Here is a 24,741-nt window from a genome sequence, read left to right as displayed (position 1 = left end):
TAGTTTCCTTAAACACTTCAACTGTAGCTCCGCTATACACACCAGTAGTTCAGTTAGTATTTTAGGATAAACCACATAATAGTTTCTACAAGGGGGTAACGTTTTTCGAAATGCTGTTGTAGGCCACCGTCCAATTGAGGAACTTGTGTTGAGAAAGCCAAAGAACAAAGCAGCTGTGAGCCCCAAAAATACTGTTTCTAAGCAGTAGAAGACATCTCAAAGAATCTGAAGAATTAAGTCTACACTGATTATTCCGAAGCAAAACATGAGCATTGAAAGGGTTAATTAGTTTTTAACTTAAGTTGTCATATTACCTGAGCATGAAATTACTGTTCTATGTGGCACAACCCTGGTAATGGCACACTACCTAGAAGTAAATTACTGTTTTCAGTGCAAAAAACTCAAGTCCACGCTGAAATCTTTTCCAGAAGTCAAAGCAGAAAATACAAAAAAATGCAGCAGATGTTTCTTTCCTTCTTTACCAGGAAAGGCTTTTCACTCCTTTCTGACAAAGAGCAGGAAATCTGCAGCACACTGTCACCTCTCAGCTAGGAACCAAAGCAGACTATTACAGGCTCTATTGTATTTATGATTTGTAACTCCAGGCAAACTACCGATCACCACGGAACAAGCAGCAAGATGAGGACCCATTTGGCACATATTCCTGCTGAATTCTATTAAACACGTTCCTGGTGACCATGGTTTATGCTTGATGTGTCAGCAAGATTTAAGGTTCACTAGTTTCTAAATGTCCATGAGCCTCCAACATGATAGGAGCTGAACAGAAAAGTACAATAAAAAAAAACAAACACACACCCCAAACCCCTAACTTCAGACCTGGCTTAAAATAGCACTGCACCAACCCAGAAGTTTTGAAAGCTCTCACTACAGCAATGGATTTGGAATATCATTCTTATAAATCAAAGCGGTGAAACAATCCTGATGCCTTTACATTACTTTAGTCCAGAAAATTGAGAACTCTGAAGATTCAGTTGAAGATGTTAGATGTTTGCTTACAAGGTACAGTGCTGTATTATAACATGACTGGAAAGTTCAAATTTGCTCTAAAACCTGCAGAAAACTATGGACTATCATTTCATCATTTCACCTATCATTGGTGAGTTCAGCACACAGTAAACTTCAAAACCACTTCTAGTTTATTTTAAAGGCACAGTACAGTTAATGTCAAGTTTGTCACATGAAATGTTGATTAGAGATGAATTCTTGAGTGTATATATTTATTACATTAGTGCATACAAAAATCTTTTAAAACCTTGTCAAACAGTTCATTGAACTCCTGAGAAACTTTAGTGAGGATGTGGCAGGTGAAGAATAATTTTGATTATAAATGCTGACAGTTATTTACTTCTTGTATGACAGAGGGTGACAGCAAGTGTCTGAAACAACTTTTGAACTCCCATGAAGAACCCTGCTTCCTTATAGCTGCGACTAGCAATGGGCTGGTTGTAAATCTGCTTCACATCTGGATTAAAAAAGCAGTACTTACAGAATCCTCCAATTAAAGAGACAATCCACCAATTCAAAGGTAACTCATTGTATTTCTGCATATAGATTATTTAGACAGGAAACGGGACTGGATTAGGAAGAACCTGGAAATGAAGAAAAGCCTGGAAGCAGGGGAGACCTACAGTAACTTATATCCAGAGACTTCTTGGCCAGCGACCCCTAATCCTGCAGGTAACATGCAAGCAGCTACATGGCATGAAACCAACACCTTCCTGCCAATGTTCCCCAGACAAGCACCAATCTCCCCAGCGAGAAGTTAAGATAGAATGGATACAACTCCGCAAAATGGGGTAGCGCAGCTCAATCTTACACCCAGAAAGATTAACAAATCTGTATGACACAGCCACAGGAGGAAGTGATAACTATCATTGGTTAAAGCTGAAGGTGAAATATGAACAAAGCCCACAAAAAAGGAACAGTTAACTTTATTTAAATTAGCTCATGGAAGTTTTCCACCAGGGCATCCACAAAGAACACTGACTTCCTGATATCCTCTGGACGCAGCTTCCAGACATTCAACGTCAGGTTCTACCTTCCATTTGAGTTACTTGAACTTGTTATAAATTATTCCTTGAAAGTTTCCTCAATGGTCATGTTTAGTGTTCAGCTAATTCTAGTCAAAGGGAGCTCAGACTGCCTAGTCAAGTCTCAGTACCCATCATCAGTGTTTGAATACATTCCTGTCCTTTCAAATGTCTCATCAGTAGCAAAAGATTGATTGCTATTAGTTGAGCAGACTTGACTGCATATTTGCAGCTCACGATTAAGCTACAACATCAGACGTTCTTCCAGGATGCCACAAACTTGTGTACTATTGGAGCAGCCGGCACAGGAGGCTTGTTAAAAGACTTCAGTTTTGCTTGTTCCTGTAAGAGTTCAAACATCAGTTCCCTGGGTTCATGCATTAACTAAGCAACTCACCTAAGACTTCTTGAAATACTGAGACTGAATTAAAATTAAGAAGTTCCTGAGAGCCTGCTCTTCTGAAATAATGCAGGAAGAGGCAGACTGTTTTTCAAATAACTGAACAGAAACCTGTCAGTTTAAAGAGTTTGCAAACATGTAAGCAGGACATTATATTAATAATTCCCCTACATTTCAATAATTATTTAACAATTAGTCTTATAAAAAGATTACCTAAATTACATTTCCATGTGCTTGCATGGACTATAATTTCCCTCAGGTAGCATTAGAAGTTTGAAAACCTGTACTTGTAAACATTTTCTCTTTCAGAGTCTGTCAAAGGATATCTGAGGATATTTTTCAGCCCTAGAAATATAGCTCAGTAACTGTATAGCTAAAATAACATTACTTTACAAAGACAACATGAATGACAAAAATATTTATGAACCATGTTTATATAAACATATTGGCTTGTAAACAAGTTGACAACATTTACATTAAATATTTAAAGAAAACTTCAAACTAGACAATTTGCATTAAAGAGAAAAATAAGTTAAAAATTAATCACATCTTAATTACTCCACTGGTTATTACTGAGGCACCTGGCAACTTCAGAATTGAACTGTACTAAAACACTGCAACAACGCCGCATATTGCCATATACACTAACAATTTCCTTTGATAGAGCAAAACCCACCTCATAGTTACCTGAGGATTCCCACGGTAACTCAGTGTGTATAATAGTATGAAAATAACTTAATCTTCACAAACTGGAATTTTGCCACTGAAGTGGAAGGTTTTGGCATACTTTAAGGACAGTCTTTTGTTAGCTATAGTTTTATATGGGAATCCCAGAAGTGCCAGCAAAACCAAAGTCACATACTTCTGAAAGTGTAAACCTCATCCAAATCTTTCTAGCAATGTTTACACCAGCTGTTATGCAGGATTTTAGCTAGCTTTATTTATGAGCTTGAATAAGAATAGTCCCAAAAGGTAGGCATGAAAGTATTTAAGAAAACTTAAGTTAACAGAAAAGCATCATGAATTATGAAATAGTTACAATAGTTCATTAAATTATACATCAGAAAGTTACATATACATTTAATCATAAAAGTATTTCCATATATTATTCAAACCCAGCTTCAATATTTGTTCCAATATAACAGTGACACTCAAAAAAATGATACTCATTTTTTTTTACTCCTTTAAGTGAGTACGCTTCTTTCCTCTATTCTTACAGGTGCAAGGATGCTTATTTGGATACCAATTCCATATGGGTATGACTTTCAAAATAACTTTAATTACATTTTCCCATCTTGAAGGCAGAAAACTATCAACGGTAATAAACAGACAGTTCATCATCACTCATGTCTGAATCATCTTCATCCACTTCACCTTCAATGACTGATTTCTTGCCTTTGCAGCATGAAACAATTAATCCAATTAAGAATACCTGCAAATTTAAAATAGGTAGTAAAAATTAGTGTTATTCAACAAGGGCAATATACGTAAAACAAAATGGTAGTGTAGTGATGCAAATGATTCAATGACAAGTACCATAAATTATCCATCTTGATTCAGTGATCATTATAACCAAAGTACTTACTGCAATGAATGCCCAGTTCCCAAAGTAATAGGCAGCACTGAAGAACCAAAATTTATGAAGAAAGAGGTACGTCCGAGTAACAATGCACTGATCTAAAAGGAAAGCAAATAGTACTGATTAACACAGAACAAAAAGTCCGCTAACTTAAATTTATAGGATAATAATTCAACAGTTCTGGAAACTATTCAGGTCTGAAGAACAATTATGCTCCATTAAATCAAGTTTTACACCAAGAGGGTGTAAAGGAGGAATATGTTTTTATGGGAGACTGAATGTGAAAGCAGGTAACACCAAGCTAAGAGTTATACAGGTAACCCCGTTACTATTGTGTACAGTTTCTCCTACAGATGTGTCAATTATTGCCTGTTCTGACAGGTTCTAGTTACTCAGTTCCCCATTTTAGATAAACTGTGGGCATAAGAAGATACAAAGCAGATTCTGTATTAAAAACCACATTTCAGTACTTTGAAAAAAACATCTCTCTACCAGGACTGCACAAGTTTTGTAAAAATCAAAGTCAATTACAGTGTTGAGTCGTGTAGGCAAAAAACACCCGATCACATACTGGGCCTTTTGTGACCCAGATAGCAGAGGGCTTGTTTGTACTGAACACCTGACAGTACTTGTTAAATCTTACTCCTTCTCTAACACCATAAAACCAGCCACATCTACAAATACTACTTAAGTATTCTCCACTGTGAAGTGGCAGATTTTAACAGAATTAAGAATCAAATTGTCAAGGCATTTTTAAGACTGCAGACAGGCAGCATAAAGGCTTGTATGGGACACTGGTATGGTATGTCATGTCAGAGGGCAGCCAGCAGGACATGCGAGCCAGCCGATGAATCTCTCCAGTGCAAGGAGGGGTGCACTCAGTTCATGCTAAGGTGTAACGCGATTTCCTGGTTTTCCTCATTTATTATGCTTCAAAGCCCAGATAAAGCCCGTTTCAGAGCAGAAACTGGTGTCTAAACAATTTGAACACTAGAGAAAGTAAGCAACCCAGAACTTGCCTGTTCTTCTCTCAGTTCTGACACCCTGGTTTGGAAACAGTCCCTAGCTGCAGCTGAAGTACAGACTTCCCACCTCCTAGAGCTGTGTGAGATATGCTGATGCCTATATAGTTTAACTTTTAGCAGCCTTTTAACAAGCTAGCAAGCTGACAATCATCAGTTTCTGAGGGTAAATATTTAGAGGTTCAACTTCCACGTTAGATAACAAGCTGCTTTAACAATACCAAATGCTACAGCTCACTAGTTCCTGGGGAGAGAAGAGTCAGGAGTTACAGATAGGTCTTTTTCAGGAAGGTCTGCCGCTTGACCTTGCCAAGACAATCCCTACAGTGTCTAGAATGATTATATCTAAATAGAGAAAATCCTCCATTCCTTCAACAGATCTCCAATGAACTTATACTTTATAAAACTATCAGAATAATTTAAAATACTAAGTTAAATACTACTTTATGCACCAAATTGATTTCTGGAATCTATTACACAGTATCAGCAGACAACAAAGAAGTTAAACTGGGATTTCACAACTGCTAGCCACTAGGGATACAACACACAAATATGCACACTCTGCAGATAATTAAAGTGCAAAACAGCTTAATTGGAGAAAGTATGCTTCTCCACTAACACATACAGAGTGAAAGCACAAGGAAGGAATTTGGCTGAACTAAACTTTCCTGGTTTTCTGGACTAGACCTCAGTTTAAAAAAAAAACAAAACAACTATTTCCACTTCTCTCCCCCTTCCCCCCATTAACACCAGTCAATAGTACTTACTCTACAAAAGAGGAAAAAAAATTGTAAAGTAACACATCACTCACAACATCCCATTATTTCCTAACATGACATGTTCCTAGAAAAGGTGAAGTTTCTGACAAAGTAAAAAATGCCAGTAAAGTGAAGATGCTTCATAATGGCAGATAGTATTGTCAACACCATCTGCAGGTCTCCAGCTGGTTACTTGAATTTAAAAAGAGCTAAAAGACTTTCAGATGACTCTCTACAGTAATTGGATTAGATATATGATGGTAAATATTTTAGAGCAGTTCGACCTTGAGAAAACAGTTCTATGGAATGTGTCACAATTTCAGCTAACTAAAATTTAGTAATATCTTCATTCAGAAGGAATAACTAAGTAGGCTGGCATAACATGACATTTTTAATCAACTTATTTCTCCATGTGGCATAATTTAGAATGAGTTATATTGAATAACGTGAATTAAGATAACTACTTGTTATCCAGAATGATCGTGACTATTACTGACATATCTTGATCCTTTGGAACAAAAAGTATACATGGAAAGCTACCAAGCTTCCAAGAGATAACTGCCACCACTTTAGAGAATACAGCATATTACGTAGTGCTGACCAAGCAACAAAGCCAAACAGCCAGGATTCAAAACAAAAGATTTTTTTAAACAAAGGATGACAAGTGCTGAGAGCCACAACTACCTGAAGAGTCAACTGTATTTTATTTCAAGTCCACTAATGAAGTTTTTCATTCTGGTAAATTAGAAAACCCTTAGGCTCAATGTACCACTATTTTCAAACAAAGGCTTCGTTTGAGAAGCAAATTAGCTAGTTTAAGATAAATTACAAGGATAACAAATCTGTTGATATACAAATCTTAGAGCCTAAAAAGTCATTTCATGCACTGAAAACTCAAATTATGAGAACTTATTTACAGATGAAATCTGTCATTTATGCATCTCAAAATACAGCAAGCTTTCACAAAAGCATACAGAAGGAAATAGTTCCTCAGGGAAGAGCTATGTGAACAACATAATTTAAAACACTGGCATTCTTTGGGAGTCAATACCAAGGTGCACACTTGTTTTACCTCTTCCTTAATCAACTGGACAATGAAACAGATTATATCCTCTGTAAATCCATGCATCAAACTGGGGAGAAGTGGGGAGCAGAGGCCCAACACACTAGATGGTAAGATTCAGAGGGATCCATTTTTTCCAGACCCTTGAAATAGTCCTCAAAGTTTAACAGAGTCAGAAGTCCTGTACCTGCAACAAAGTGACACCATGCAACAGTGCAGGCTGAGGGTTGACCAGATACAATGGAAATTTGCAGAAAATGGCATCATGTCCCAGTAGCCAACCAGAACATGCAGTTAGCAGTGTTCATCTGCAACTCAAAAATGTAACTGAATACCAGGCTTCATTAACAGGACTGCAGCCAACAGGTCCACGGGAGAGATTATTTCCTTCTACTCTGACTGGAACTGCATCTGCAACAGTGCCATTTTGGGCTTCCCAGTAAGAAAGAAGCATTGACACACTGGAGCAAGCTCAGCACAGATCCACTGCAACAGCTAGAGCAGACAGCATACAATGAAGAAGTGTTTGTTCAGCTTGAAGTCACAACTGGATGGACCTGAGCAACCTGCTCTCCTTGACCCTGCTGGGGAGGTTGGACCAGACCTACCTTTTGAGGTCCTGTGTGCACTCAAAATCATTACAATTCACTTCAGAGACAATGCAAATAGATCTAACACCAAACATGGTATTTTGGATGGAAAACCCAGACTGAGTGTAAGAATGTCATCCACAGACAGATGAAGATTACTTGCCCAATTTCAAGCAAAACCTAGTTTTGCTTAAGATATAATCAAACCCACTTCCAAAAGAAAACTGAAACTTAGAATGTATAAGCATGGCACATTCCAAATCCTAAAAGCACTGAATGCATGGCTTCAGGTATCCAAGAACACTTGGTCTTTCATACACCCCTGCTGCCAATCATTCAAAAGCTGTGTTGCAAGCAGCTGCTGCTGCTTGCAGTCCAACTGGTGTTTCTAAGCTTGAAATACACATCAAGTTCCAAAAAAGTTTGAGATTTCACCTGAGAAAGTGTAATTAAAGGGACACCTGCATTTCTTCCTTATAAGCATTGCTTCTGGGCCTGCATCTGGCCCCACAGTTTAAGTCATGGACTTAAAACTTGGAGAGGAATGTTTATAAGCAATGATGGTTAATGCACATCTCATATCTCAGATGCAACAGCACATCAACAGCTGTGACATCTTCATTCTTTCTAGGGTTTTGTTGATTTCCAGATACTATTTCTCATTGTGCTACTGAGATACGATGACACACCTATTTTACTATTTACTGTCATTGCTGTATGCTTCACTTAGGTTACATGACTTAAGATGAGCAACATCTTATATCACAGAACAAACATTTCTACAGGCCAAGTCAGTTCTACATCACAATAAAATAACTCAACTGCCTCTAAATTGTTTTTAAAGATGATCATATTTTCTTACTATGGCTTTTCTTTTAGCAGTAAAGCTACGATGCATTTTGACAAATAGAGTAAACAACTAGACCAAGAACAGCTGGCTTTGGATACCATAGCTTCTGGTTTTCTCTGCCACAGTATATCAGTATTTTAAATAAGTGGAAAAAAAACCACTAGAATTCCTATGAACTAAGCAGGTACAGGGCAGAGATTCCAGGCTTGAGAACAGCCTCAGAGAAACATGCCTTTACTTACCAGAAACAAAGCAACAGCAGAAAATGAAGCAGCCTTTGTGTTATTTCACTTAAAAGATCTATGACAGCAAGTGTTTTTACTGGATGGTAGAATGATTCCCAGGTAGGTATGGCCCTTAACTCACTACAGTAAACAGGGCTCTGATAAAGCTTTGCTATTTTTATAATGGAAATGTTTTCTTTGCAGCAATACATGCAATGCCTTCTCAAACTTCAAAATAAAACAAATTTCTTAATTAGATATCTCAACTTAGACAAGATAAGCATGTTGTAACTCAGACCACATATGAAAGACTATGGAAGTGTGTAAGACCCATGGATTTGCTGTATGTGGCTATAAAACACATAGAATAAGAGTCCTATTTAATTTTGTCTTGTGATTCAATATTTCACTAGGGAAATCATGCAAAGAGTTATAGTCAATGTATAGCAATCAAACTGATCAAAAAAGTTAAGTAGTTTCACCCATACAAAGACACTGCACAAGGAAGTTAATGGCCACAAAAAACATGACACTTCAAATAGGTAAACAACCAAGTGACATCTAATAGTGTAAGACCCATAACAGCCATATTCATCACTGCATAATGTCCAATTAATTTTTCTCTCAAGAAACAGCAACACTTCCACTTCTAGTATAAATAGCTGCTGAGTGATCAGAATCACTTTTGACCATTGCAGTGAAGGAATGCTACAGTACTGTATGCAATCCTGAGACACATGTACTGGTTTTCCTAGTTAATAAAAAAGTGTCAAAGATGCAAAACAGTGGAAATAAGCAGCAAGTAATAAAATTTAGAAAGAAATACTCTGCTAAAGATTGAAACATCAAGAGACAGAACATGGACTTGTTCCTGGTTCTTGCTTTGGTTACAGACCAAAGCGTTTACATGAACAAGACAAAATAAGCTTCAGGAGTCTTCAGATACTAGCAGGTATACTAGAAGTTTTGTAATTACAGGTTTCCCCTTTGCTCCTGTACATATCCGTCTCACAACTTAACATCTTCATCCATATTTTTCTAAGGTCACTCCAGGACTTACAATCTTAAAAAATTTTCCGTGGAAATTGGATTTCATGTATCACTTTCACAGGTTTTTCTGGAAACGGTTTCATGGAGTGGCAGTAAAAGCTGCCCCCAGCCACAAATGCAGTGTTTCTTTTTCATGTTGGCTAAACAGGGGGAAAAAAATGACTATGTTCTTAGTTGCCCATTACTCAGCAGTTTCTACAAAAGTGGTTTTTCACAATATTCTATTGAATCACATGCCCACTTATTCCTTATTCTTCTCTGCTGTGATATATATCCACACACAAAATTAATACTAGCCTCCTTCAGCTGTTAAGCCTGCCTTTGTGCTTCACAATCCAGCCCCTCTGCTGCTGCTTCTCTGGTTTCACTAGCTAAAATTAACCTCCTACACAAAGCTTTTCCAATTTTGTGACATCCCATACTTGTTATCTCATCAGCTACAGTTCTCCAAAAATTGCTTAAACCTTCAAGTTGTCCCTCTTTCAGCTTTCACAACAATGCACATATTACAGAGCTTCAGCACCACTTGCCTCAAGGTTAACTTTGCAACAAATTTACACCTTTGATTCCTTATCAGACTGAAAAGCATGTTGGAAAACATACTACTGGAATTAGTTCCGAGCAAGGATCTGAAAACATTTCCCAATTGGTTGTATGTATCTACAATAGCTCCCCATTTGAAGGGATGTGAATCACTAAGCTTCCAACATTTCAAGCTGACAGCACTCTGAAGGGCTACAGTGCCCTACAGAAGCATGATTTTCAAATCAGATGTTAAAACAATGGTTTGCATCCATCTAACTTCCAAGTACAAGCAGCTGCCTGCTGGTTTGTCCCATGTGTTTGTTTTGGGTTTTTTTTATATATATTTTATTTAGATGTAAGTGGTAGTGAGATGGCACTTAAAGACCTGTAGAAACCAAAAGTCTAGCTGGATAGCGTCTAGCCAAAAGCCTACCTTGTTCAATAACAGCTGCTCAGTAGGTTTGGAATCTAACCCTGCCAAAGAAAATGATTTAGCAGGCTAAGGAGGAGGAAGGAACCTGGAAATCAGGGACTAGTGAGGAACCTGGAAAAGCTATTTGGGACAAGCTATCATTCAGAAGGCAAACTCTGCTTTTTTCAGCAACTCAATCTACAAATAAGTTGCATCCTATACCTCGTATTGCATATCTGCAAATCAAACCCAACCTGATATAAACCTAGAGAGCGCCAGAAAATTATGTAGTCGACATCAGTCTGGTTTTATAACAAATAGTCAGATCTGACTTTGTAACAAAAGTTACAAGTCTAGATAACCAATAGCTATTTGCAGTTACTTAGTTGTACGTTAACTATTGGAGCAGTCATACAGCTTCTTGACGATAATTACACACTATGAATGTTTACATTAAACGTCTCAAGAATCTGCAAGTCCCATCACTGCAGACTTCATAGCACAAGGAGGCTTCCAGTAAGATCCTCCAAGATGTTGTGCTGAAAGGAGAAGAGTCACTAGTCAAAGTTTCTGAATGGTAAACAATGAGAGCAAAGTCCTATTGAGTGGTACGGGTCATAACCATTTTTCCAAGAGTCAAATTTAAATAAAGTGCCATTTGTGAACAGGAAATGCAGGATTTAGTTGCAGAAAGAGGGTACTAGATCTTACAAACGAGCAATCACAAACAAGCTTTGGCTAAACATCGGCAAGAGTTCTCATCACTTCCCTTTATACATTCAAAAAGCCTATCAGTCCTCTTTTTGCCATTTTAGATTTGGAGTTCATCCTAGCACAGCTATGGAAGTGGAAACACAATGGAAAATTGCACACAGCTATAAGGCTTCTATTTTAGTTTAGCTACAGAGAATCTGTGAGGGTGCCAAGACTTGCATGTATTAACAGACTAGAGGAAAAACATTTAATGAGATTCAAAGAGCTAAACATGTTAATCTTATTTTTCATAAGTTTAAAGGATGACTTGATTTTAAGGTTTATTAAATACCTTCAAGTGAAGGAAATACTAATGCTACAGGGCCATGTGTATAGTGGAAAGGTACAGCATTAACTGACAACTAAAATGTGAGGCCATGTTAATTCCAAACAGAGACAATGTCTTCTTTTCTACAGGGGAAGCAATAAAACATTGGATCAACCTGCAGAGCAAAACATGTTCTCTGTGTTTCCATTGAAACTAGATACCTTTTGAAATGCTATGTACAATTTAGGTTAATTACAAACACTGGTCAGATACACTTGGACACAAGCCATATTATTGCTATTTTTTGCCTTTAAGTCCCTGACTTAAATTCAAACTTCCGCAAAGGTGTTTTCTGAGTCTCCCTTGAACATCTTGTTTTTAAGTAACTAAAAGGCAAACAAGTCTTATTTTAAAGACATAGCTATTGACAAACTTCAAAGGCAATACCCTAGGAATGAACACGGATGCAAGATTCCAGAAAGGACGCAGTCAACGGACAGCATAACCTATCATTTTCATTCTAATCAGAACACTTCCCATTAACTACCTACCACATTTTCCAGTATCAGCTTGGTACAAGCTTAAACTTACACTAACTCAGACTTCTCCTTGAAACTACATCACACCACTTTACCTTCTACATTAACCTCACTTTCATCATGTCCTTTCTACTTGCCTCATACTGTCTTTTGCTGACCACTTAAGAAGGATGTCTGTCCTGTGTGAGAACCATAGGATTGCCTAGGTTAGAAGGGACGTTTCAGATCAATGTAACACTGAAAAATCATCATTAAACCATGTCCTTAAGCACCACATCTACCCATCTTTTAAATACCTCCAGGGATGGTGATTCTACCAGGATTCATTGTTTTCCCTATCCTGAGATCACGTTACATGGAAAAGAATTCGGATGATGGGGAGAAAAAAATATTTTAGCAGATTGAGCTTGACCTCTTAATATCCTTACACAGAGTATCTCATATTCTGTCTGTAGATTGAAGTATTTATAGCCAGCTAACACTCAAAGAAGCTTTCGACAAAGTAGGGCAACTTTTAGTGCTGGAATGCCTTGTTTATTCTCTGAAGAACAAAAACAGTTATAACCATCATTAGAGTCAAACTTAAAAGACCCAATGCCAAATTCTTTTAAATAAGCTGGATGTGAATTAGTGATTTTTCTCATTAATAACGCTCTGAAAACAATGGCTTCCTTCCCATGCATTCCCATCTTCAGCCTCCTTCAGACACAATTTATGATACATTTAACTGTAATCCAGTCAGGTTTCTCTCACAGTTCAGATAGGATTTGCCTAGTCCAATGTCATTCATCCAACCCAGCTACAGGACACATCCGTGAAAAAGACCATCTTCATGAATTGACCTTTTCTAATTCTACTAGGCAAGCCATATTAGAAGATAGGCAGCAAATATCTGTATGTAGCTTCACCAGCTGTAGTTACAGGTTGCTGTTTCAGTTTTCTGCATGGCTGTTCTTGATCATGTTATGTAGTGAACTCATCAGCTGTCTGTACCAAGGTAAAAAGATTATTTGATTACACCAGCAGAAGCAGCTCCCAACATTTCATTGAAATTATTTCCAGTACATGTCATAATGTTTCTCAGCAATGAAAAGATTTGGTGGCATTGCTACTCACAGAAAGGCCAAAGATGATTCCTTCTTTTGATAAGAAAACTGCCTTTATTAAAAGGATCATTTTGTAGACAAAATGTTGGCAGGTTTCTTACACTGGGTTCATTGCTTCCTTTTAAGAATAGGTGTATACCCCTCAATCCTTTGTAAGCAGCTTCAACTCTTATTATGAAGTACCGATAATATTAGAGCATCTCACTTTACTGTTGGGCTTAAATCCAACAGGCAATAGAAATAGGATGTTGATCCAAGAAGAGAACAAACAATTGCTGTACTGCTAAACTCTATTTAACATTTCAGAGTACTTAGTAAATGCAACCTCTTCCCTCTCCAGTTACAATCTCTGGGAGGGAGAAGAGGCGTAGTTTAGAGCAGTTTGTACCTGTCCACAGTGGTGGGGTGTAGAAGAAAAAAAGTGTAGGAATTGATGTTTCTACAACTATGCACCCACAAACAATGTACTGTAGAAAAAGATTTACAGCACTCTTAGCTATTCATGCTATTTACAGCTGTCAAATAGGGCTTTCTGAAGTCAAACATGCACCAATGTGCTTACTTATGTTGAGTTCTCATGATGATAGAGGACTTCCACAGTGTTAGGTGTAAGCAGAGATTCAGGGTAAAGTACTAGTAAGGTCATTCAGTAAAGTAACAGGAAAATGGATAAACCCCTTACCAAAATCCTCATTTAGGCTTTTTGTGAAGCATTTTAACACTTTGCAAATTAATTAATTTAAAAAGACCATTTGGAAGAGGTAATCTAGGGTCATAAAATACTTAATATAAAATTACTAATATCAAAGGTTAGGCAGCTTGCTTCCGCTTTTGCTTTGCATGCCTCTTGGATTTTTCTGGAGGAGAAACAAAGAATATGCTCCTGTTTTGGCATTCGTATTTGGGGTTCATTTCCAGCTTGAGTAGTGTCTCCATCTACTCTTTATTCAGACTAAAATAAAGCCTGAGATGTTGCACTTGTTGACATCCAGCTGACAAGAGAGTCCTATAAGGTGGCACAGAACTAATTAGCACAGTAATTCCTGCTCAGTTCAAAGCCTTAGAAATGGAAATAACCTTTTTCTTCCCCACTTTACAAACCGTTAGGGTCAGTGCAGGTCTATGCAGAAGGGCCAGCACACAGACTGTACCCAGCATTTAGCAGGCATCAGGTAAGGCTCATTTCCCCAATTAAGGAAATGTGAGAATCCAAGGGAGATTCATAGCATGTTATGGATTTAAAAATGAATCATGCTTAAAAAGCAACTTTCATGGTTTTCTGATCTTGGAAGAGGCAGATAGTGTTTATCAGATCTCAGTTAAGGTTGGGAAAAGTCTTGTGTACAGGCTTGCAGCTGAGTCATTGCTCACTTACATTAAGTCTCATCAACCTCTTTAGTTAAACCTATATCAAGTTTTCAATGCATTAATACAGCTGCAAGTCTTAATCACATAATTGAACTCTTTTGCTTGACCTGATGCTCAACTGAACTGCAGACCCAACAGTTCACCTGGCATTAGTCCTTGAAATCAATGATCAAACAAGGTCTTTACCCAGCTGTATCAAACACTGAAAACTAATGCTTATTATGCCTATAACAAATATATTAAGTTTGCTGCTCAAAAAGACTATTTAAAAAGCTTTAAAAAAATCTACGTTAACCAGAATGCAAGCCTGTTGTGCAAGATGTGTAAGTATAACTAAGGCAAGGTACTTAGAGTTATAAGATGTAGCCTGCCCTATTACTTTTGGGCTTCTGTTCTGTTTCACATAATTATGCCATTACAGCCTTTATGGTATAAGGCAGATTCAACTCCTGCATACCAGGAGTCACAAGCCAGGTTTGCTGCATGAAAGCAGACAATACAATGCTAAAAATCTCACATATTATATATTTAACTGTAAATACTCAAGAGTGTGATTTTTATGAGATTGTATTTTAACTGCCTTATCTTTCTCCAGAAATTATAACTGTCCTTTTCATCAAGCTAAACACTGGTTTGAAACACATATATAGAAGACACTGCCCATTAAACCTGAAGTTTTAACAATATTGACGGTTTTGAGAGCATTAGTTGCTACAACAAGATCAGGTCTCTTTTACCATCTCAGAAAGAAAAAAAGTACTTTGCTACAGTAAGTAGAGATCATATCTACAACATCTGAGTATTGATTAAGACAGCAGACTGCTATAAGCTTATCCATCAGCACAACCATTAAAAGATTATAGTTTGTTTTACATTTAAGGAAAGACACCTGTTAGAATTAATGCAGTTTAAATAAAACAAAATGAAGTGCTGAGAAGACAAGTCAATATTTGTATTTAGTTCCAGTTCAGTGGTTTATATAAGATAAAACCCTAGTACCACAGAAGTCAATAAAAACTACAAGTGCTTGGCCAACCTTTATCTTCACTTGAAGTTAGTTGCATCAATTTTTGCTGTGTGTCTAATATCCTTAAAAACAAGAGAAATTGTATTTAAAAATATAGTTTCTACCCTTGAAATAAGTTTCACTTGTCAACATATTCTACCTAATCACAGAGCATAAGAGTAGCATCTACAACAGTTATTTTCATTAGTTTTCATTATCAGGTATTAAAAATGGCAGGTATTCCAAGGCAAACATTTCCACTTTCTAAAACTGACTAGATGAAAGAGTGAATACAGTGTTTTCACTAAAGCAACTTGGGTTTTTTTAAAATTGAACATTACAAAGGAAACTTTTCTTTCATTTATAAAAACACTTTAATGGCCTGACCACATCTGTAAGTTAACAGAACCCCACTCTAGTCTTTTGATCACATTAAGGTTCACATTTAAGAGATATCCATCCATCTTCTACCCAGACTAGGCTAGCACAAGACAGCATATCAATACCTTCTCCACCTCTTTCCAACTAAGAAAGAAGAACATGACTCAAAATATACCCAGTGCAACAACACATGTTAATGACGGCAAACCACAGCCATCATTTACACAGGCCAACTCTTGTGTTCAGCACATCAGAACACCAGTTTTAAGTATCAGCTATTTTGTTTCCACTGATTAAAGCACATTAGGAAAAAATCAGGCAAAGTGTTCAAAGTACTTAAAATATATCATCAAGAATAGGTGGAATTTAGGAAGTTTTTTCAGTCCGACCCCAGTTCCCATGATTAAGCAACAAAGTCTGAGGAAATCAGACTATCTGAATCTCTCCCAGAAAAGTCAAGGCTAATGAGCTTATCGATGCCAGTGAGAGTTCTTCTCCCAGCAAATACTAGCCAAGAAGCTGTTTACAAGAAACAAAGATCCATACAACCTGCTCAAAGTGATCTCATTTTGAAAGATGACAGATTTTGCTCTTCTAAACTCTGCCACAGAAGAGCTTCTATTTTTAATCACAAAAATACAGCAGCTTAAATATGAATTGAATAATTATATTTGTCAAAATATCAAAACACTTAAAACTGCATAAGTCTAAAAATAGCCATCAAAAATAAAGGTGGATGAACAATTTATTTGAAGTATGGGGGAGACAGGAGAAAAATCCACCCCACTGCCCTTGGGAGACAATATGAACTACCAGGCAAAAGAGACCGCAGCTTGATAGAGTGGGAACAAAGAATAAGTGGTCCAGTTACCCCCGGTAGTACAAAAATTGTTTAAAATTAAAAATTGTAGTTCCTAATAACACAAATAGGAAGAAAATCTGAGGAGATGCCAAAATCTTCTAGAAGCATTGTCAGAATTCAGTAGTTACAGAATACTGATAATTAGATGAGAACACAGGACAACTATTATCTTTTCTATCAATTAACACACACTCTCAAGCCTTTTTGTAACTATATAGATGCATACATAATTCAACTCCTCTTTATACAGGGGAGCTGAAAGTTTGCCAGAGAGAACAATTGAGAGCTTTGGCCTGAAAAATCTGGACCATTCCAAAGGCCATAAATCCTTTGCTGAGATCAATTTTTTAAACAAGAGACCAAAGCAATCAATAAAGTTGATGGTGACCTTAAACAGCAGTATCAGTACTGCAACAGCTAGTGCAATTCAAACTGTACAAAAATTGTTTATATGCAGAGGGAAAGGAAGGGGAAAGACAACACTGTAAAAAACAAATCCAGCAAGATTTCGATTAGCTCAGTTTTTTTTAAGGAAACTAGGCTAAAACTCATTCCCAGCTTTAGCCACATTTCACAGAAGAATAAAGAGTAAATAAAATGTTACCATTCTCTCAGAAAAAAAAAAAGTCAACACTAATGCCTGCATAGATGGAAAGTCAAGGAAAGCTCCACAATTATCCATCTGCTTGCCAGTCACTACTCACAGCTCCAGAATATCCACCACACATCGTCTGCCCAAACAACTGGTCAAAAAGGTATGGTTAATAACACAGATGAGCAAGAGTTATACTGGATGTTACAGGGAATGACAAACTAAGGTAAGAGGATTACAGAAAAATAGCTAAGATGTCAAGTTCAGTGGCATTATTGAAGAATTGCAGAACTGGAAAGTTGCACTGAAGTTCAGGTCTTAGTTTTCCTGAGTACATTGCAAAATTAAATTGAATACTTTACATGTTTGTATGATAAACATACACACCGAAGTGACACTTCAGACACTAAACTATTCACCAGATAGGGTTTATATTTAAAGTCTTCTACATACACGTTAAAGCAAATGGGAGATTTTAAAGTTAACAGCATTCTAGTTCCACATTGTTTCTACTAAAAATAGTTATTTCTTCAAATGAATGAGATATGCTGTAAGCAAGCTGTTTTCTGGACATCTGTGTCAAAGCTTCATATTAGACCAAAGCAAGTCAAAGCCATGAAGAGATTGAGCTGCTTATTACAGCTGAGCATGTGCATATAACATAGGAAATTAAAGAAGTTATCTTACCTTCAGGCGCATCTGCATCACAGTCTTTAGATACAAATGTCACATTCCTCAGCTGGCCATCAATTGTCTTATTACTCTGCATAATAAATACGGAAAATTAGTACACTAGTCTACCAGCAATGTTCTTCTGTACGCGGTGATAGTCCCCAAAACAAGCACATCTCCCAATACATTATTAATTTTATAAAAAAGGCTTTGAAAAATGTCTTACAATATTCAAAAGGCTTAAGATTGTTTTTGAACAGTAAATGGAGTAAGCTATAAGTGGTACAACATGAACATTTCTAAATATGCTTTCATTTAAAAGAATTAATAGCTGGTGTTCTTTTTGAAGACTCATGAAAAATAAAAGCTTCAGTTCTGAAACTAAGCCTTTTAACTGTGCATAAAATGAATCTGGAATTCAGCTCTGGGGATGAAGACACCATAGAATTGTTAGGCTTGCATAATGATATTTTTGGTCTAAAAGCCAGATGGTAGTATCTAACATACTTAGATGGCTAGAGTGGAGGAAGACAAATTATGACAAAGTGAACTATTGAAAACCCAAATATTCCTGTTTAAACATCTCAAATCTTTGGAAAACTGACCTGTTCGGAGACTAGATGAACTCTTTATGTACCACACTTACTTTTAAGTGATCAGTGAAAAATTTTAGCAGAGTCCAACACAAATAATTTGTACTACATCGATTTCTTCACACACTAACTCACTTCAAAGGTTTTCATCTCTACTGTACATACTTTCATCCTCGTGATTTCCTAAACAGGAAGTCCTCTAAAGAAATCAGTAAGGGTCAACACCTTTTCTCCTTCAGGCTGAAGAAAACATGTCCCTTAAAACCTTCCAAGAATCAGTACAAGCTAGTACAAAAACCTAAGTGTTTCTCTGACAGCTTAATTGAGAAAGTTTATCAATATTAAGTAAATTCAGCTTGCACTCTGAACATTCAAGAAAAACAACTAAGTGTCTATCCTAAAAAGCAGAAGGTTGTACAAACAGTTCACTTTGTTTCATGCAAACACATGGAAGCGTGGAGACCACTACTACCTTATAAGAAACTGATCCAGAAGGAGTATGTTAAGGCACAGGAATCAAGCTAAAGTGAAACCAAAAGTAAGAGGACAATGTGTGGATGGAAACAATAGGATAAGAACAGAAGACATGAAGTTTCAATTATTCAGTGTATGTTTAGCAACAGACCAGCTCCAGGAGGTATTTCAGCTGGCTGTCACCATTGCAGCTTATGCTCCTCAGTCAGAGAGTGCTTCTTTCAGAAGAGCAGCATTATACATTGTACAATTACACAAAAAGCCCAGAACAATCAGAATCTTTCCATTTCAACATTTTTTGTCTTCCTTACCTTTATGCATTTTTATTTAAAAATAGTAGGAATTTAAAATGCAACATGCAACAATAGCTAGACCTGCGTGTTTCCTTTGATATATCTATGCTTTTTTCCAGGTCTGATATCACTTTTTCTCCATGAACACTCCTGTAATTTAAGACTTCTCACATATCTGAACTCAACTCTAAATGCTTTCCACAAGCTCAAGGCACTGAGAAGTACCTCAAAGCCATAAACCTAGCCTCTCTCTCTGTAGCAATCCTTTCTTCTCTCCTACACAAGGTAAAACCTTGTAAAAGTCCACTGAAAGTTTTCTATCTTTCCACAAAACAGACATGAAGAAATGAAACATATTCCAAAACAGAGATTTAAAGTAAAGCATTTCATGGTATTAACCCTTCCTAATAAAAATTGGAACCATATCTGCCATACTAAGAGGAACGGTAATCTCATTAACTCTATCAGTTGAACACCATTTTCACTTTTATGTAGCTAGAGTTTCCAGCATCCAAATTTAAGATTCTTTACTATAAAAGTAGCACTACACAAAGCAAACTACATTAAGTATTAAATAAAAGTAGAATTATACAAAGCTAACTCACACAGAAAATAAATAAACTGGAAGCCATTACTTAGATTAAAGGATTAACCTACAACTAACAATATTTACGGTAAGACTCATCAAGAGTTCAGTATCATTTCATCCAGTGAACTAAATTAAAGAAAAAAAAATCACACCTTAATCAGCACAGAATTTGTTTCTACATGCTAGAACTCTTCCAAGAAGGTCCCTGAACAGGCCAAAATCTGCTCTCCTGAGTCCAGGGTTGTGAACATCCTATTTGCCCTGTGCTCTCTTCTTAGGATCCTCAGCTTTCACCGTCTCATCCTCACTGCAGACAAGACTGTCCTTGATCACTTCACAGCATCTCCCTATTTCAGCTCCTCGATTGCCTGTGGCAGGATGTTGTCATCAATGCACTCCAGAAGCCTCCTGGATTCCTTGCGCTCAACTGTGTTGCTTTTCCAGCAGATACCTGGGTGGCTCGAGCCTCCTATGAGGACCAGAAACTGAATATGAAGTTACTTACAGGTGTCTTAAGGGATCATCTACTACTTCCTCCTGATCAGGCAGCCTGTAGCAGACAATATCATCCATGCTGAACTGCCCTCTAATCCTAACCCAGAAGCACTTAGCTGGTTTATCCACCCCAAGGCAAAACTCCAAAGATTCCCACTGCTCCCTCACGTAAAGGTCAACTCTCCCTATTAGTCATCCCAGCCTGGCCCTCTTACAGAGCCCACATCCAGCCACAGCAGCACTCCAGCTGTGTGAGCAATTTCACCACATCTCTGATCCCAGTGAAACTGCAACTGCATGCAGACTTCTAACTCCTCTGTTTCCCCTGCTGCACAACCCTTCAGGCATTTCAGAGGCATCCAAGTTGTGCTGAATTCCCAGAAAAGGTATGAGAGCTTTGCCCTTAACAGTTATCTCAACACTTCTGTATTAGCATACATACACTTGAGATAGAACCCCTTTTGCACCACAGGGCATGGAGAAAATGATTGGACATGGAAGAGATGCATAAGTAACAGCAGAGATGTGTCTATGGAACAATTCCTCAAAAAAGATTGCTTAACATTACCCAGTAGAGTACTCAAGTCTCAGACTGTCTATTTTTAGCATGAGTAGGTCAGAGTAAAATTCTAGTGTTTCAGTTATCACATCCAGTCCAAAGTTGAAAGCTGGATGCCTCCAGGACAAGCAGGAGACAAACCCAAGTATAGTAACTCAGTGTGTGTGCTTCAAGAGCTGACGCATTTTGGACACTTAAGGAAATAACAAGCTATCCTATAGAGGGTTACGTAACAGTGTTACACTTATGATTTATTTCTGCTTATGTTTAGGATCAAGAACTTTAAAAGATCTGTTTGTGCGCTTGGCCATCTAAGAGATACCAGGAGAGAATAGTGTCATCTATGGCAAATGCTGGCATTAATTCCTGACTGGTACGGCTAAGTCTTACAGGTCCACTAGGCAGAAACATCAGCAGGTGGTGGTCTGTCTTTCAGACAAATGGAAAAAAAACTTGGCTTCATTGAACCGAAATAGCAGTTACACTTCAAGTATGGGCAAAGTTATGGTTTTGCTCCACAGCTGAGAAGGCCTGGATGTAGACAGAACTCTATCTTTGTGAAAGGCTATAAAGAGACTCATGGCTGTTTAGCAAGTGTTAAAGGCTGTCTTAAGAGATGAAACCAAGCATCCCTCAGAGCTATGCAAGTTGACCAAAGCCCTATGTAAGGCCTCAGCTGGTAAGGGCAATGAAACTTTCAAAAGTTTCCTACAGACATCATAGCTGAAGACACTTTCGATTAATTGGGGACACATGCTTTGAACATCCAAACAGTCAAAGAGTTAAACAAATCAAGCAGCCCAGGTCTAGCTAACATTAATTGCCTCACAAGAGCTCCATTTTTCTACACATATTCAGTTATCAGGAAAAGTCAACAGCACTTCAAAGTTAAAAAGTCTTGTCAAGAGGAACAGTCTCCAAAGAAAACAGTTCAAGATTCAAACAGAATTCTAACCTGTCTAATGCATCACTGTAGATTTTTGTTACAAATTTGTTTGACAGGTTACTAGATTGGGAATTACTGTAGAGCAAAGAAAAGGGGTAAGTGCTCCCTTCACACACTGTCTTTTTATAAGCCACCAGATTCTGACACATGTTTATCAGCCCACTCATCCACCAAGGTGACTTGAAATATTGCTTATTTATTTCTTGCTTCTGTAGCATTGGTCACCAGTGGTGTTACTTTAAATGAGGAAATTGACTGTGGTGTGTGACTGAGGAAATACTGTCCAAGCAAACTGGTATGAACAGCTTCCATCATCAGAAAGCTTGCCATATGCACAAAATGTATTTCACTTGCCCAGTTCCTGTGCATGTTCCTGGCTACTCCTCAGTTCCATAATAGCCAATTCATAACTCTTAAGAATGTCTCCACTGCTAACATCCTCTGAAAAATCTGTCACTCCTCTTCATTCACAGCCACCATCTCTCCTCATTTCAAAATACAAATATTTACCATCCAGTTAGACACTGAAAGTGTGTCTGGTACATTCTGAAAGATTCTTTGAGAGGACATTGTCTGAAAACATTTCACTTACTTGGTATGCCAGAGAAGTCTAGATGTGGTTTACCGGCATACTCTTTATGCTTCATGTTATTTTAACAATAAAACCAGTTTTTACTCAAGTTACTTTATGCACTTTACACACAGCTCTTTGAAATGGGTCATAAGAAACTAAAGACCAGAATGGCTATCTTGACCATAACATTTTTTTAGTCCTTTAAATGAAAAGTTGTAGCTCTACTCAACCATTCCAGCTAATTCTTCTTGCAGTGCTGACTAGGACTATACTTCAGTAGCTGTTTGAATGACATAAGGGTCTCCTTACTGCTGTGCTCCATTCTCTTGACCCTTTTCATTACAAACTATGTATCTATGTTCAGATACTATTTGTCAAAAAAACCACTTGCTTGTTTGCTGTTTACGTCCCAGTTCTTCTGTTCCCCTCAATATACACAACTTTTATTTTACTGAAACATTGCTATTTTCTTCAAAGCAAAACAAAACGCTAGGTACAGTCTTATTTGCTTTTCTCTTCAATCTTCCATGTTATCTGCAAGCTTTATCATGAAGGATTCTTTGCTCAGGGCACCAAAAGGCTTTAAAGACTAGCTTGATAAGATCCTTAATGAAATTATCCTTCCCACTCTTCCACCCACAATAGTTCTGCACTGTAATTAAAGATATACAATCAGCCAACGATATTAAAAAGACAGACTGCCTTTTGCAGGGACTGGAGCTCATACATAATTCAGATATAGCTATATGATGTTATAGGCTATGCACACAGTAACCATGCCATGAGTTCTATGTAAACTTACCATTAAGCAAACTTCTTTCCTAAACTGATTTTCAGCTTAGTTACTTGCTGCTACTACCCTAATTCTGACAAGTTGAGCATAAGCATGTTTACTTTGCATTAGTTATATCTAGCATAAAATCTAATAAAAATGCATAAGACTTCCAAAATCCCAAATATTCAACTCCCCTACAGTGATTCTATTATTGTGCTTGGATTGATATTGGCATGACCAACCTCCTATTACCAGACACAACTTAAATGTGAAGTCAGCAGAAAGGCAGCATTTATTGAATGCTTTGCTTCCTGCAGTGACAGTGACTGAGATCAGACCTTATCAATGCTTATAAATATCTAAAAGGGCAGATGTCAAAAGGATGGGGCCAGACTCTTTTCAGTGGTGCCCAGCAATAGGACAAGGGGCAATGGGCACAAACTATAACACAGGAAATGCTGTCTCAACATGAGGAAATACTTTTTTATTTTGAGGGTGGCAGAGCCCTGGAACAGGCTGCCCAGAGAGGTGGAGTCTCCTTCTCTGGAGACATTCAAAACCCACCTGGATGTGTTCCTGTGCAACCTGCTCTAGGTGACCCTGCTCTGGCAGAGGGGTTGGACTAGATGATCTCCAGAGGTGCCTTCCAACCCTACCATTCTGTGATTCTGTAATTCTACCACATCCATTCAACACATTTAAGATGATCAGGTTCCTCTTCTCTAGCATGTTCAACACTACTTCAACTTCAATTTCTCCTTGTAATTAAACTTGAAAGAATTGATAGTGGTAAGTTACACATTTTACTAAATATTTTCAGCTGAAGAAGGCTGGTGGGTGATTATAAAGCAGCATGTTCTCCTCCCAGAGATGCAGCCTTCTGGAAAACTAAATGAAGTATTCCAAATGCTCAAAGCAGCACCCGGTTACTCCAGCCTCATTTAAGCCCCTTCTCTCAACCACTCTGGCTCAACTGTTTTGTCTTTGTGAAACTTCTACTTAAAGCCCAAACAGCACACCAAGGGATTTGGACTTCCCTGGGCCTGAATATGAGTAACCAGTTCATGACCTAGTCAGTTGTCTGCATTAACAAGATCAGATCTAACAAAATCTACCTCTGTAGGATACCAAATCTTGGTAAACAGCTGCCCATAAACCCCCTCAAGATGCTTATATGTGACTTTGAACTTCCTGATAAATATGCAGGCTTCCACTCAAACTAAGAGGAAATACAAGAATTAAAGCCACCGGGTACAGAAGATGAAAGACTTTAAAAAGCCCAAAATACCTTGAAGTACAGAAAGGTGCAATAACAAAAGCAGAGACTAATGTTAACTACTTAATTCTGTAGAAAATTTTACAGAACCAGAAC

General features: G+C 37.6%; 1 protein-coding gene across 2 annotated transcripts in view; it reads right to left on the bottom strand.

Moving 5' to 3' along the window:
* Nucleotides 1-1,937: 1,937 nt before the first annotated feature.
* The window catches only part of LMBRD1 (LMBR1 domain containing 1), an 81,765-nt gene continuing 58,961 nt past the window's right edge, over nucleotides 1,938-24,741 (bottom strand). For both annotated transcript variants that reach the window (XM_074581457.1, XM_074581458.1), the window contains exons 14-16: nucleotides 18,087-18,162; nucleotides 4,037-4,128; nucleotides 1,938-3,883 (exon numbers count right to left, since the gene is read on the bottom strand). In XM_074581457.1, the coding sequence (XP_074437558.1) occupies nucleotides 3,764-3,883; nucleotides 4,037-4,128; nucleotides 18,087-18,162 (288 nt within the window). In that variant the 3' untranslated portion in view covers nucleotides 1,938-3,763. The remainder of the gene's footprint in view (nucleotides 3,884-4,036; nucleotides 4,129-18,086; nucleotides 18,163-24,741) is intronic.

Source organism: Larus michahellis, chromosome 3 (genome assembly GCF_964199755.1).
Source record: "Larus michahellis chromosome 3, bLarMic1.1, whole genome shotgun sequence".
Lineage (NCBI taxonomy): Eukaryota > Metazoa > Chordata > Aves > Charadriiformes > Laridae > Larus > Larus michahellis.
The sequence above is the reverse complement of the archived record's forward strand: the minus strand, read 5'-3'. Positions and strand labels throughout refer to the sequence as shown.